This window comes from Alligator sinensis, unplaced genomic scaffold (genome assembly GCF_000455745.1).
Source record: "Alligator sinensis unplaced genomic scaffold, ASM45574v1 scaffold966_1, whole genome shotgun sequence".
Lineage (NCBI taxonomy): Eukaryota > Metazoa > Chordata > Crocodylia > Alligatoridae > Alligator > Alligator sinensis.
In genome coordinates this window covers 1,120,692-1,134,799 of record NW_005842161.1, presented here as the reverse complement: position 1 = coordinate 1,134,799, position 14,108 = coordinate 1,120,692, and the positions used below count along the sequence as shown (strand labels likewise).

General features: G+C 41.0%; 1 protein-coding gene across 2 annotated transcripts in view; it reads left to right on the top strand.

Annotated features, from left to right (window-relative positions):
* RUNX1 (runt related transcription factor 1) overlaps positions 1–14,108 on the top strand; it is a 229,481-nt gene that overhangs the window by 136,628 nt on the left and 78,745 nt on the right. For both annotated transcript variants that reach the window (XM_025206534.1, XM_006025705.3), the window contains exons 3-4: positions 94–347; positions 5,052–5,208. In XM_025206534.1, coding sequence (XP_025062319.1) covers positions 94–347; positions 5,052–5,208 — 411 coding nt within the window. The remainder of the gene's footprint in view (positions 1–93; positions 348–5,051; positions 5,209–14,108) is intronic.

The window sequence follows — 14,108 nt, the reverse complement described above, 5'->3', positions numbered from 1 at the left end:
TGCGTGCGGGGGCCCCCCGCGCCGCCGCTCGCTCGGACCCCCCGGGACCTCCCTCCTCACTCAACAGGCTTGTTGTGATGCGTATCCCCGTAGATACCAGCACCAGCCGCCGCTTCACGCCGCCCTCCGCCGCGCTGAGCCCGGGCAAGATGAGCGAGGCGCTGCCGCTGCCCGGCGCGGACCCCAGCGGCGCCCTGGCCGGGAAGCTGAGAGGCGCGGACCGCAGCATGGTGGAGGTGCTGGCCGACCACCCCGGGGAGCTGGTCCGCACCGACAGCCCCAACTTCCTCTGCTCCGTGCTGCCCACGCACTGGCGCTGCAACAAGACGCTGCCCATCGCTTTCAAGGTACGGAGCCGGGGCTGGGAGGAGGTGGTGGTGGTTCGGGGTGGGGGGGATCGCCGCCTGGGGCCCTCCTGCCTACCCCGCGGGCGGAGCGAGCCCTGTGGTGTCCCGCTTCCCCGGGGGGATCCAGCCGCAGCCGCCTTTTCCTCTCCTCCCCCGGCCTGCAGAGCCGAGCCGAGCCGCAGGGCACTGGGACCAGCCCCTTGGGCTCTGCGCCCCCTCCATAGGAAACCCGGCTCCAGCCCCGCCTGCTTCGGGCTTTGCACCCAGAAATACCTCCCTTCAATTGCAAATCTGGATCCAGCCCGGCCTGCCTTGGGCTTTGCACCCAGAAATACCCCCCTCAATTTCAAATCTGGATCCAGCCCGGGCTGCCTTGGGTTTTGCACCCAGAAATACACCCTCTTAATAGGAAACCTCCGGGAAAGTTGCGCAGGGGCAGGGCATTAGGCCTGACAAGCCGGCGGAGCCGCAGGCTGGTTTTAATCGTGGTGCCTGACTTCAAGCCCTTGCCATCCCCGGCGCCTGGCACAAGATGGGGGGGATCCTTTGCCAAAGCGGCTTGCGGTGCAGCTCTGCCCTTGGGAGGCCCGCGGCTGGGCTGGGCTGGGCTGGGCTGGGCTGGGCTGGGCTGTGCTGGCAGCCCCCGGCCCCCAGCGGCTAGAGAAAGCTGCCTTGATGCCCCCCGAGATGCGGCCCCGGCAGCAGGCGGAGGGAGGTGGCAGCGCCCTCCCGGGGCAGAGGACCTGTGGCCTTTGCCTTCAAGCGGGACACTTCATCTGGGGTCTGGAGGGTGGGTGCCGGGCGCGGCCGGGCCAGGGCTGAGCCTGCTCCCTTCCAGCCCCGCTTCCGAGTCACTAGGACCTGGGTGGGCTGCAGCCGCTTCCCCAGGGCGGAGGAAAGAGTCGCTCCCGAGCTCCTGCCTCCAGGGGCCAATTGATTGCCCTTCCTTGCTTGCGAGCATTTCTTCAAGCTGCCCCTCTTTCCTTTTACTCCGGGCCTATTGATCATTTCTCTGAGCTTGGGTTTTGTTTTGCTGTTTTGTTTTGGTTTTTTTTTAATTCTTTGGCCATTGATCTATATATTTCCAGCAAGGACAACATGTGTTTCCCCTTCCCCTGAGCTGTCGCAGCTCACTCTGAGCGGCCTTATTTATGTGGTTCCCTTCAGCAGCTGGAGCGGGCACGTTTGAATCCCTCTGTTACCTCTTGCAGCTGCCTGGTCCGGGGAAATCAGAGACCTGAATCCGGCTGGCCGGCTTTAGGATTGTGCCTGGTGTCGGAGGGTTTGATCTGCGAGGACAGTGCTGGAGAGGGGATGAGGCAGAAACAGAGAGGTCAGGGAGATTCACCCCATTCCAAGCGCACATCTGGCTTCCCCTCCGCACCTCTGCATTGCTGATTGCCCTAGGAGTGTGCCAGCTGTGCGCCGCACCTCTGGATTGCGGATGGCCCTCGGAGCGTGCCAGCTGTTCGCTTTCAAGTGACCGAGGCACGCGGGGGATTTTATCCTGTATGGGGAAGGCGAATGGGGGCAGTCCGCTGCGGAGTCCCATCACAGCCCTTCCAAACGCAGGCTAGAACCCCCTAGTGCCTCCGCAAGGTGGTTGCCCAGACAAAACTGGAGTCGAGAGCTCAGCAGCTCCTCCGAAGTTTCGTCGCGCAAGGTGCAGAAGGAAAGATTCCCTCTCGCATCATGCCCCAGCCGCCAGGTGGAAACAAAAGCCTTTCTGGGGCGGGGGGTCGTTAGAGGGCGGCTTTGTCAGGGAAGCGTGAGCTCCTCTTCTGTTCGGTAACGAATGAACGCTGTAGACCTTACGTTACCAGCCCTTTGCACCTTTGCTAACAAGGCAGGGGTTTCGAATGCTCGGTGCTGGCAAGATCTTGCATTTCCCCGCATGAAATTATCCAAATAGAAACAAAAAAAGACAACAGCATTTCCTGATGAACTTCTGAAAGTGTCGTCTGCGAAGCCACCTGTTTTCTAACCTCTTAGTCCCTCCCTCCCCAACAAAAACCGTAGCTACTCCTGGGTACCGAGACCTGAAATATTTTACTGATTATAAAATCAGTCATAACGGGCACCATATTTTTCCCCCAATATGTTCTTTGAGAAAAAAATCAGATCATTCTAAAGAGGACCAATCTTTAGCTCGCGAAAACAGAGTAAGAAATAATATCTAGCTGCACACAGTTCAGTTCAAATCATTTGTGTATGGCCAAGATCCTGTACTTAAATGACAATGCAGAATTGGGATTTTTAGAGTACCTGCTAACATCTACTGTAGCAATTTTAAAAAATTAAATGAACACTGAAAAAAAATTCTGACTTCATCTGTCTCGCCCTCCAAAAATACTTCATTAAATTGAAGACTTGGAATAAGAATTACATGATAATCAAGAGGGGAAAAATGAAAGGAATTTTAAAAGAAAGCATGATTATTGGTGCAATTGAATAGTAAATTGCAGTATGGATTAATTGTCCAATATAGGATAAGGAAATCATCTAAATCCAATTTCATTTAGTTGGTAGATCGAGATTGGGAGAGTTAGATGTGCTGTAGAATACATATGCTGATATTCTGTCCAATTTGCTGAAGATGTATTTTTTTAAGAGCTGAACTGTAAAACAAAGTACTAGATAGCTCCAGTCAGCAAGTCCCTACTTATCTGTTTAGTCTGTTTTATAATGTAAATGTTTGTATTTCAGTGCCTCTCATTTATGACTGTTCATTCCAGTTTCTTTTTTGACTCTGCAAGTTTTTATACTTTTGGGGGTTTTCTTCAAATTCCTTATATTTGATGTTGTCTTTGGGGTATTAGAATACAATGAATTTTAAAATATATATTGTTTTTAATAGGACAGCACTTTCCCTGTATTTTGAAGGCTTTTCTCCATTTAATACATGCGGGTATAGTTTGTTAAACACACACAAATGCTTATGTCAAAGGATGTTTCCATAGTTGTTCTCCCTTCCATTTCATACAACAAGAGGGAGAGAGACAGAGAGGGAGAGAGAGAGAGAGAGAGAGTACAGAAAGAGTGCTTTTCTATTGAAACATTATATGTATCTATGAAATAGAAAAAGAATGAGCCTATCCCATATAGGAAAATTTGGAATACCAAGTGCTGATTATAGAAGAGGCCATGAAAGCATGTTAACTTTGTTCAGAGGAGAACAAAAGACAAAAGTATGGGCCACTGAAGAGGGTTGTGGAAGAGGAAGTAGAAATATATGCATAATGAGGGAATTTTGACATTATTGTATGTGGAAGTGAAAATAAGGGTTACCAAGCACTAAAAAACAAATGGAAAAGCATTGCAGCAGGGAATATAGCTTCTTACATAAAGGAAGAATTGAAACACCTGAAAAGGGAGTCTCTTGAAATGATGTTATAGGGAATTATTATGACTAATAAATAAGTATAATAAAGGAAGTAAGTAAAGGAGTAGCAAATCTGATTTAGAAAGATCTGTGTGAAGGTAGAAGAAATACAAAAAGTTTGAGACATTTTAACTGCGTGGAAATAAATTAGAAAATGCTAAGAGGAAGGGAAAAAATCAAGCAGTGCCTCAGAAGACATGATGCAGGACTGCTTCCTCTTAAATATGTAAAAGAGGAAGCTAAAACTAGCTACATTTTTTAAAGTAGTGCAGAGGTCACCACTTCAGCCACAGAAATGGGGAGTTGTGGGGGGAGGGGAGGAGAATCTTAGCAACAGTGACAGAATCTAAATAAATACGACAGAAAACCGATTCACCTCTTTCTTTTATCAGAATAAATAAAGAGAAGTGCCAGAGAAATTAGTTGAATTATACCAGCTTAAAACTGGTTTATATTAAATCAGAATTACATCCTGCATAGAAAGTTAAGGCAATGCTATATACCAGTAGGTTTAAACCACATGAAAATTGTGACAGCAACCAGAAAAGTTAGGGTTACAAACCTAAATATTATGCACCTTATGTCAAGTGCACAGCAAGTTATACATTCTTAATATTAGTTCGATATTTGTAGAGATTGAGAGAGTGGATTGACAGCGGAAGCATTCATGACAGAAATTCAACTTTCAAATTGACTGTTTCAGGTTTTATTAGTGCATGTTACAATTTTGACACAAAGTTTTAAGAGGGTTTGAGTTTCATCAATTTGCTCCTAAAGTAAAAATGAAGCAGTTAAGTGAACATGGATTAAATATATATTTGAGGCCTCCTTTTCCACATCAGTGCTTTAGTTTTACGGTGGTCCAGGTGCACAAAAGTGAATGGAATTATATAGCATAAGACTAAATGAACATGGTGGGGAATCAGGCCCTTTATGTCTAAAAGACAGTGGGCTTCATATTACTTTTATAATCATTTGTATTTACTTCGGCATAGGGCAGAAGGAATTCCATCAGTGCAAATGGCAGCCAAACGAGGCCCTATCGTTGATTTATTGGTAATTTGAAGTTCTCTATTTCAGAATACGTTTCTGCATATTGTACATGCATACAGCTGTAGTCAGTGTTCCAGACACATTTAGCTAAAAATATTTGTACCCAGCTCGCAAACTCACTTAGAAGCGCATCCTATTTACTCCAAGCAGCCTTTTAGTCTATATAATTTGTTACTTTTTGCTTTTTTGTCAGATCATTTACTGACTCTAAGCAGATTTAAAATACATTTCACATAGGAAAACTGAGGATTTTTATTTACTCTTTTCAGGTGGTGGCTTTAGGAGATGTCCCTGATGGGACACTGGTCACAGTAATGGCTGGAAATGATGAAAACTACTCTGCAGAGCTCAGAAATGCTACAGCTGCCATGAAAAACCAAGTTGCCAGGTTCAACGACCTCAGATTTGTGGGCAGAAGTGGAAGAGGTAGGTTTTGCTCACAGCTATATTTTGACTGTGTTTACTATTTGAACTAAATTCCAATTACTTAGGTACAATTTGAATACAAAATATGTCCCATTTCTGTGCTAGGGAATCCTGCAAGATCTGGCTTGTGCTGACTGCTATGGTATACAAGTTCATCATATATTTTTATTGTTTTACCAGAGACACTCCTCGGTATGACTTCTATTTCCTATTCTCATTTAAAAAACTATCCAAAAACAATGAGCTAGATTCTACCCTGAGGAATATCTATGTCATCTCAGAAGCAGAATGGAACCCCTTTTTTAGTTTAATTTATACATATGTGAAACAAGAGGTAGTAAGGCACATCCTTAGCTGACAAAAATCAGTGCATCTTTATTCTCCAAGACTGTGGGTGATAATTTGGCTCCTCTGGTCCAACAGAAATTTCTTCTATAAGGGCCAAACTCAGCTTTACAGGAGAAAGTGCTTTTCTGGGGAGTCAGCTCTTGACTGGGATGAGCACCCACAGGAACTATGAATCATCACAAAGTTGATCCCTGTCCACTCAGAGTGCAAGGCACATTTCTTTGACCCAATCTTTTCTAACATAAACATAGAAAACCATCTGTAGGCGTGTGTTTAGTGCACCAGTGGAGGGCACTTAAAAATGGTAGGTAGAAGCTATTTATGAGCCAATAGAACCAAATAGGGTTTGCCAGCAGAAGATCTAGACCACTTTATTTCGCTCTTAACTTTTAATCACAAGTAAATTTTAAAAAACATATCCTTGTTATATGCAGAAAACACGTTTTTTAAAAGATGCAGAATATTAGTCTATCCAAAATGTTACCAGAAATCTGTGTTACCAGAAATTAACGTGCCTAATTCACTTGTCATGGAGTGAACAAATGATACAGGCCTGATCCAAAACCTAGTGCAATCAGCTGAAAGACTTCTATCAGCTGTAATGTATGTTAGATCAGACTCGTAATCCTAGAAAATGCATACTTTAAACAAGATTGGTTCTGTCTGTATTGCAAGGTAATCTTAAGAACTCATTTTATAATGCTCTCCTTAAACATGTGAGTGGTTCATGCAAGCAAAATCTGCATAAATATGGGTTGCTGGATGAAGTGCGTAGCAGAGAAGCAAATTAATTTCAGTAACAGGTTTTGGTTTTTTTTAAGCTGAGGAGCCAAAAAGTAAGGTACTGCCAGTATGCTGTCATACAAAGCTTACAAATACATTTTTCTTCTACTTAGTTCATATCTTAGTAAAATCAGAACAGATGATTGCTGATTAGGGTCCCTTCAAAACTGTAAAATTTACAAATCAAAACTGGCAATATCCACTGCATTCCCACCATTTATATTTGCTTAATATATTGAGCACTGTTGCCTCTTTGGAACCAGACAGAGCTCTTTTCATCTAATTGTATCTTCTCCACCCTGATTTCCTTCTGTGTTCTCTTTTAGTGCTTTAGTGTCCTCTTGATGTGTTTGTATATGCATAACTCCCATAAACATGAATGGAGTTATGAGCATACTTCAGGAGGATTGCATAGTTGTCTCATTCTTGCTCCCTGCAAAGTCATTCATTACAGTGGGAGTAGGATCAGGCTTATGACTGAGGAAGTTACACTGATTATAGACAGCAGACTTTATTGGCTTTATAAATGAAGCTGCATTTTCTAGACATAAAAACATGGTTTGTGAAATGCAAAGTTTATGTACAGTTTTAGAAAGCTATTCCCCTAGAACAGATTTACAGATAAGCTGTAAACATGAGAAGCAAATGTGTTTTACATATAAAAGATACACCCAGGCCTGTAGCTTTCTTAACCTAATGCAGTGATTCTCAACCAGGGTGACATGGCACGCTGGATGTCGTGAGATCCTTTCCAGAGTGCTGTGGGGTGCTCTGAAGCATTAGTACTGTTAGGTGTGCAAACATGAGTCACAGGATAGACTCAGAGATTTCAAATAGGAATCTATAGTGTTAAAAACATTCTGACCTGTTGTAGTCTTTCTCAGTTCTTTGTAACAGAAATGTCTCTGTTCTCTTCCCATAGTCAAAAAAGAACAAAAACTAGGAACTGACATTTTCCAAGGAATGCCTTGAATCTAAATAGGTTGAAAACCATTGGCCTAATGTACAGAAAGAGACATCCTTTAAACCTTGTTGTTTGGGTTATCTTTAGAACGCACTTGGTAGAAAAACCTGCATCTGGAAACATAGCTTTGTTCTTTTAATGAAGGATAATAATAGGGTGATGTAGAGAAAATTATATCCATTTACCAAAAACATTTGAGATGCTGTGATGTCTAAAAGTATAAGTCATTAAACATGTTAATATGCTATATTAAAGGCTCCACCATTTCGGTAAAGGGAATTTGCATTATGATTCAGAGATGAGTGTTTAGAAAACATTTTGAAGATTCAGATGAATAGTTGGCAAAAGTGGTTGAGAAGCTAACAAAAATAGACCTGCAGTTTGGTTCCTGGCCATGCTAGGGAAATTAGAAATCATAACTGTGGTCTGTGTGCTCTTCAAGGTCAAAATTTGATAGCTGAGAGAGAACACTAGCTGTTCAAAAGAAAAATCTTGTAGAGAGGATTTTTGTTGCCGTTTACTTCATTAAAACCATTCAGAGGCCAAAAATGTTGATTGTTTACACACACACACACACACACACACACACACACACACACACTAAATACAATAATCATTATAAAACTTCTAATTCTATATCTTGATCATTTAAATTATAAAATGACATGGGGATTTGTATGCTGCTATTTAGTCTTGGAGGTTTAATCTCAAAAGGGCCATTGGCTATTCATATTTTGAGTGAATGACTAATACATGCTTTTGTTTATTCATGTAACACTGAACTGTTTTCTAAAGGTGTGGGTTATTTGCATTTGGCTTCATGGTTTCTGATGTTCTTTTCTGTTGAGTTTGCATAAAGACTAAAGAATAAGAATAAGCTTCATCAAAGGGCATTGGTTCTTTTGATTCTCTGGAATAGGAAAAGTAAATGAAACTCTGCTGTAAAATATTTGATTTTGAATAAATTCAGCTGTCACTAGTGATAATGTGATGCCAATACTATATGAACAGTGATTGAAAGTTCACATCAGTTATGGTAATTGTGGATACTGTCTGTGTACCTTGAGTGATTTGAAATCATTATTGTGGTATAGGAAGGGCTTTAAATAGGAGCAGTTCAAGTTCATGCCTCACTTTCTCTAACTATGTGTCAGTTATCATTTGAGCTATAATCATCATCATTGAAAAGCTATCAGAATTGTTGACAGTTCAAATATTTTAGAGGATAGAAAAGAATAGCTCTTGTTAATTTTGATAATCACCCTTAATTTTTCCTCAGCCGTGTTTTAAAAAGAATGCAAGCTATTACGTATCAATATGGGAAACACTAGCTTTTATTTCTAGCGTCCTTAATTGAGATTGTGGGCCAGATCTTCATCTATACAATTGATGATTTTTCATTGACTTTGATGGAGTTACACCATTTGAAGGTCTGGTCCTTTGTGTATGTTGAAGGATAAACTTGTACAACATACTAGATAGGCGTTAATCAGGTAACTAATGGTGATACTCAGTTGTGTTTATTAGCAAGGAAATGGCCTGGTTTTGCTGTTGCCAGGCATGTAGTCCAGTATGAAAAAGCAATTTTCTTGATACCAAGAAAGGGAACTGAGAATATCACAGGTCTCCAGAAACAGCAAGATGTTGTATAAAGGTGATTTGGCTTGCTTTCCAGTACAAAACAGATTTACATTGGAATTGGCTGAAGTCCAGGATTACTATTCCTCACCCTAGGTTGAGAATGCTACTGGGAAAACCTGCCTGTCTGGCTTGCAGGCCTTACTAAGTCATTTCTCAAAGAAAAATGTATTTTAAGCCTACAGACACCCTACACTCCTCTGCCTGGCTTACTGGCAACAATTTTCCTTATATTTTTCTCCACAATTTTCCTTTCATTCATAATTTTTTCCATTTCTGTTCAATAAAAGTTCCTTACCAATGCAAAATATCCATTTCTCTAAATGTGGGTAGGTTACTGTAATAAAATAAAATGGATACAAAAAGTTAAAACCACAGTAGTCTTGATAAAAAGAAAAAATGAATGCTTATTTTGAAAAAGGAAAGCATTGTGGTATGATGGGCACCATGTATTTGGCTCTTGGAATCACTAATCTAAATATCTATCAGCTTTGTAGAATGTAACCTTTAAAAAAGTGTTCTTGATGAAAATCATTATTAATAGGTTAATATAGTTGTAACTGGTGCAGAAACATCTTCTTTTCAACTCCTGACACTGTCAATCTTGCATTTAAACCTTTTGCAGGAGTTCAGAGGTATAACTGGAGTTATTGCACAGTCTTTTTTAAGTTGCATTTTGTGAAGGAATAGAACTGAAATAAAAAATTCCAGCAGCAGCAGCAAGATGAGGATCAAGTGAATAATTATGCAAATGTTATTCAACTTTACAAAGCCTGTAGGAGGACACTTAAAGGATATTGCAAAATATGATCAGAAATATCTGCCTCCAGGAGTCTTTCAGTTATAAATTTGTGGAAGAAATATCAATTTAAGCTGAAATTCACATTATGGGAAGGTTTACACATAGAACGTTATGGGGACAGATACCAAATTCAATTATTTTAACTAACCTTCTGATGGCAGACTGTCTCATATTGCATAACTTAGTATTTAAAGGCATTTTGTTAAAATTTGCCTTAACCTTATTTAAAATGATATCAGTATGCATCACACAGAGTGCATTGATATTCAGCTGAATCTAAAAAGCAGCAAAAACTGTCTCAAGCAGTTAGTTGGGCTCCTGATCCAAGCTCATTTAATTCCATGGAAAGAATCCTATTGACTACAGTCGGGTCTGCCTCTGATCCTGTTAATCAGGGTTTTCATATAAGAATAGAGTAGTATTGTATTTCTAATGTTTGAATATACTCTGGGGTAAGGGGTCTCTAGACATAGAAAGTTACTTTACGAAGCTAACCTCATATACCGATTTCCTTGCATTAGAATTAATGAAACTGAAATTGAAGAAATGTAACAGCAGGGAATTTGAAAAAGAAAAGTTGCAATCAATGCAACCTAAAAATAAACATTATAGTATTCATGTTATTGTAATAGGTAAGTAAGGAAACAGACGGACAGACTGATAAACCTTTAATTCAGAGACTTAGTAGTAGGGTATGAAGATGGTCTTAATCAGGGCCAGATGAATTGTGTGGAGAAAATTTGCCTGTGCTGTCCCTGTTCTATAAATTAATAAAGGGACTTCTGGGTTTGTCTGTGTTATATCATTCTTAGTCACCAAGTCATCCAAGGGTAAAATTCTTCCTAGTTTACAAGGTTGGTACCCAAACCTCCATATTAATGTATACTCTAATAGGGCTATGTGAGAAGAGCTGTGTTTAGAACAGTCCACACAGTGCAGCTTTTCTATTCCTAGTGGGCTGTGGTGGTATGGAAGACAGTGTGTATGATTAAATCAGGGGTGGGCAATTATTTTGGGCAGAAGTCCACTTACTGAGTTTTGGCAAGCCATCAGGAGCCGCATGACCGGCAGCCAGGGCCAGATAACTATTAACTTTCTAAATCTTGTAGGAGCCCCATGGGCCAGATAGAATGCCCTAGTGGGCCACATCTGCCTCGCGGGATGCATTTTGTCCACCCCTGGATTAAATAGATTGAGGGTTTTAATACTTTGCTTCAAATGGCGAAGTTAGTTGCTACAGCGCCCACATGGTAAAGCTGGTTGCTACATTGGCCAGATGGGTTGTACTCACAGAAGGGGGCTGTGCTAAAGATTCATACCTTGGGTTTGAATTTGGGTAGAAGGATAGAGTTTGCCTTCCAGTATCATCACACTTCATCTGCATAAAGTCTCATTTATGCTTTATATGAGCAAAGTGAATTGAATTTCACCTTAAAAGAGAGTGGCACAGGTGTTTTTCACTAGAGTATGTGCCTCTATTTGTTAGGGCTGTTAAATGTAGTAATATTTTTCTGTAAACTGAGTAATCCCAACCAATTTTGGCATGCAGACTCTCCACATTTAACAGATTTATGATCTCACAAATCAAATAGCATTGATCTGTCAGTGCAAAAAGGGTACACAAATATGGATTAATTAATAACATGAGACCTTTAGACAAAGTTACTTTCTTGGTTCAAGTCTTCAGTAGAAACTTACTTGTAGGGGGAGGGAAGAAGATTTATAATACTGTACGATCAAAACTGACTAGAATGCACAGTTATATATTCAGTGGAGACGTTTTTGTATGAATTGCTGATTGTGTAAGGAAGTATATGATTCAGTTCAGTGAGGATATTTGAATTGAAAACATCATGTGGTCTGTGGGACTGAGCATGACTCCTTCTATCTTTGCCAGCTCACAAACATTCTGCTGGGTTACTTAAATTTGGTCTGGGTTGAAGAACTCTCAATCAGAAAGCATCAACAGGAGAAAAATAATGGTAGAATGATTTTTAGAGCTTCCTGTCTTCCGGGAGCATTACTGCTGTAAACAGTGATGATGCCAAGTGCTGAACCACTGCCCTAATTCCAATAACAATAAATCTATTTTTTGGTTTTGCAGAGCTGTGCTTGTACATTTTTTAAACTTGGGATAATGTTGAGGAAGATGAGAGAGTCTGTTAACCTCAGAGTGGTTTCTTATTTTGTATGATCATAAAACGTTCAGCCTAAAAGGATAGTGTTTAGGGAAAACAAAGTACCTCACTGGATGAAGAGGTTACATAGTTTCAAACAATCTGTTTTCCTTTTAGCACTTCTCTTTTATTTTGTTTTTTGTTTTGTTTTGCTTTTGTTTATAGTGTGCCCTCTTTCCGAAGTCTTCTCAAGCTAAACTGTCTGGAAAAAAAAAGTCACACCAACAGTGGCTGATTTGTAGTCAAAATAAAATCATTAAAAGATATTAATTAGTACTTTGACTTCTCGGCAATTTAATGAACTTCATTACTAAACCTAAACAGGCAGCCCATGTCATCTCACTTGCACTTAGCAGAAAACTGAGGAGGTGCACAACCATTTCAATACCGAGGGTCATAAACAAATTCAAATTTGCACATGCCCATACATAAATCTCCATCTACTTTGGGCCAGTTTGTATTCCTCCACAACACATTCAGAACATATTTAAAATATATGTTATTTACACTTAAGCTGTGTGACTTTTCACTTTTATCCTCTTTACTCTGTTTTATTTCTGTTTCTCTCTTTTTATTCCCAGCTTTCCCTGCCGTGTCCTTTTATAATTTCTTTTCCATCTCTTTAGCTAGACCCTATGTCCTTTTTTTGTGGTCTTTGCCAACCTTTGCCTCTGAGGTTCCTGCTCCTTTATTACTGCTTCTCACCTACAACCTCCTTTTCCCACCTCAGAGAGGTGGTGTTAGGTGAAATTCTAGTCTTTGGGGAGCTCTGTCAGTGATCTCAGTTGGGCCTGGGGGTTAGACCATCATTTCAGAAGTGAGTAAGGGCAAAGGAGCACAATGCCTTTTTCCCAGGGCCCAGTCCAAATACACCCTGATCCTCAGCTCTAGTACTTTAAGCTGCTAGTCTCAGACCTGGTTTTCACTTACTAGAATGTTTACATTGTTTACTTGAAGCACCCTTTACACACTGCCAAAGTAGCGTAAATTAGTATTATCTAATAGCTATGTCATAGTTGTGTCTAAAAGCCTTAAGCTGATTGGTTCCCATTGTCTTAGGCATTATACAAAGTTGTCATTAATAGAAGTAAGAAACTAAAAAACCTAAGAAACTAAAACCCTTCCATTTTTAGCCCCAATTCTCCAGCTAGGAATGGTACTTTAATCTCTCTCCCTATTTGGCATCTCATTTAGGCAAGGAGTAGCTTCTAATAATATACAGGAAGGGGAGAGGCTTTGGCTGGCAGGAGTGGGTGAAGGTGGAATATCTGGAGACTTTCAAGGGAGAACAGGGGAAGAAGCAGCTGCAGATTAGAAGAAAAAAAAACACTGTGAGGAAATGCATCCAGCAGATCATAGGCTAACATTATTGTACTACAACTCTAAAATATCATAAATCAGTTTTCACATTTTGAACTTGTCTGCACTAAAAGGTTTTCTTTGATGGAACTTTCTGCTGGTGACACATGCCACGTGTTCATATGATTTTTTTTCCCCAGCACCAGTTCTCTGGGCATCTATCAAATTATCCCAGTGCTCATCCAAGGTCTGTATTGATGTGTGTCACCTTACTTAATGTTAGTCTAGGCGCATGCAACTTACAAAACAAGTAAATCACAGTAAACAGTCCTCTCTCTCTGCTGGAAGTCACTCACTTGGTCACATAACCCTTATAAGCACGTACCAGTATCATTTGCCAACAATATTCAGAGCAAACACATATTTTTTCTTTTCCGTTTTCTTTTCTGTTTTCTTTTCTTTTCTTTTCATCTGTGAACCAATAACCAACTTTGTTCACTGTACCTCGTACATATGCCTGGAGCCATGTAAGGAGAGGCATGTGCTTGGAATGCAGTGCCAGAATGCTAAGTTTGACAGGTATCTCTCCGAACACATGGCTGGACGAGAATGTGCCCAGAGTGAAAACCGGACAATGGACAAAAAGCAAAGACAAAATCAAGGGCCACAATAAGCTAATCAGTAGGTGGCACTGTTCTCTTTAAGCAGTTGCAGGACTAGTGCCCTATAGAATGGTTTCTCAGTGTCACCCCATTTCATGGCCTGGAACAAATTATTTAGGGATGCCCTTATGTCAGAATCCGCAGCCCTGAGTAAGGCAATAGGCAGTTCCCCAAACAACAAATAGGGAAGGTGAGGCACCTTCTAATGGGATCCACAAAAGCCAGCA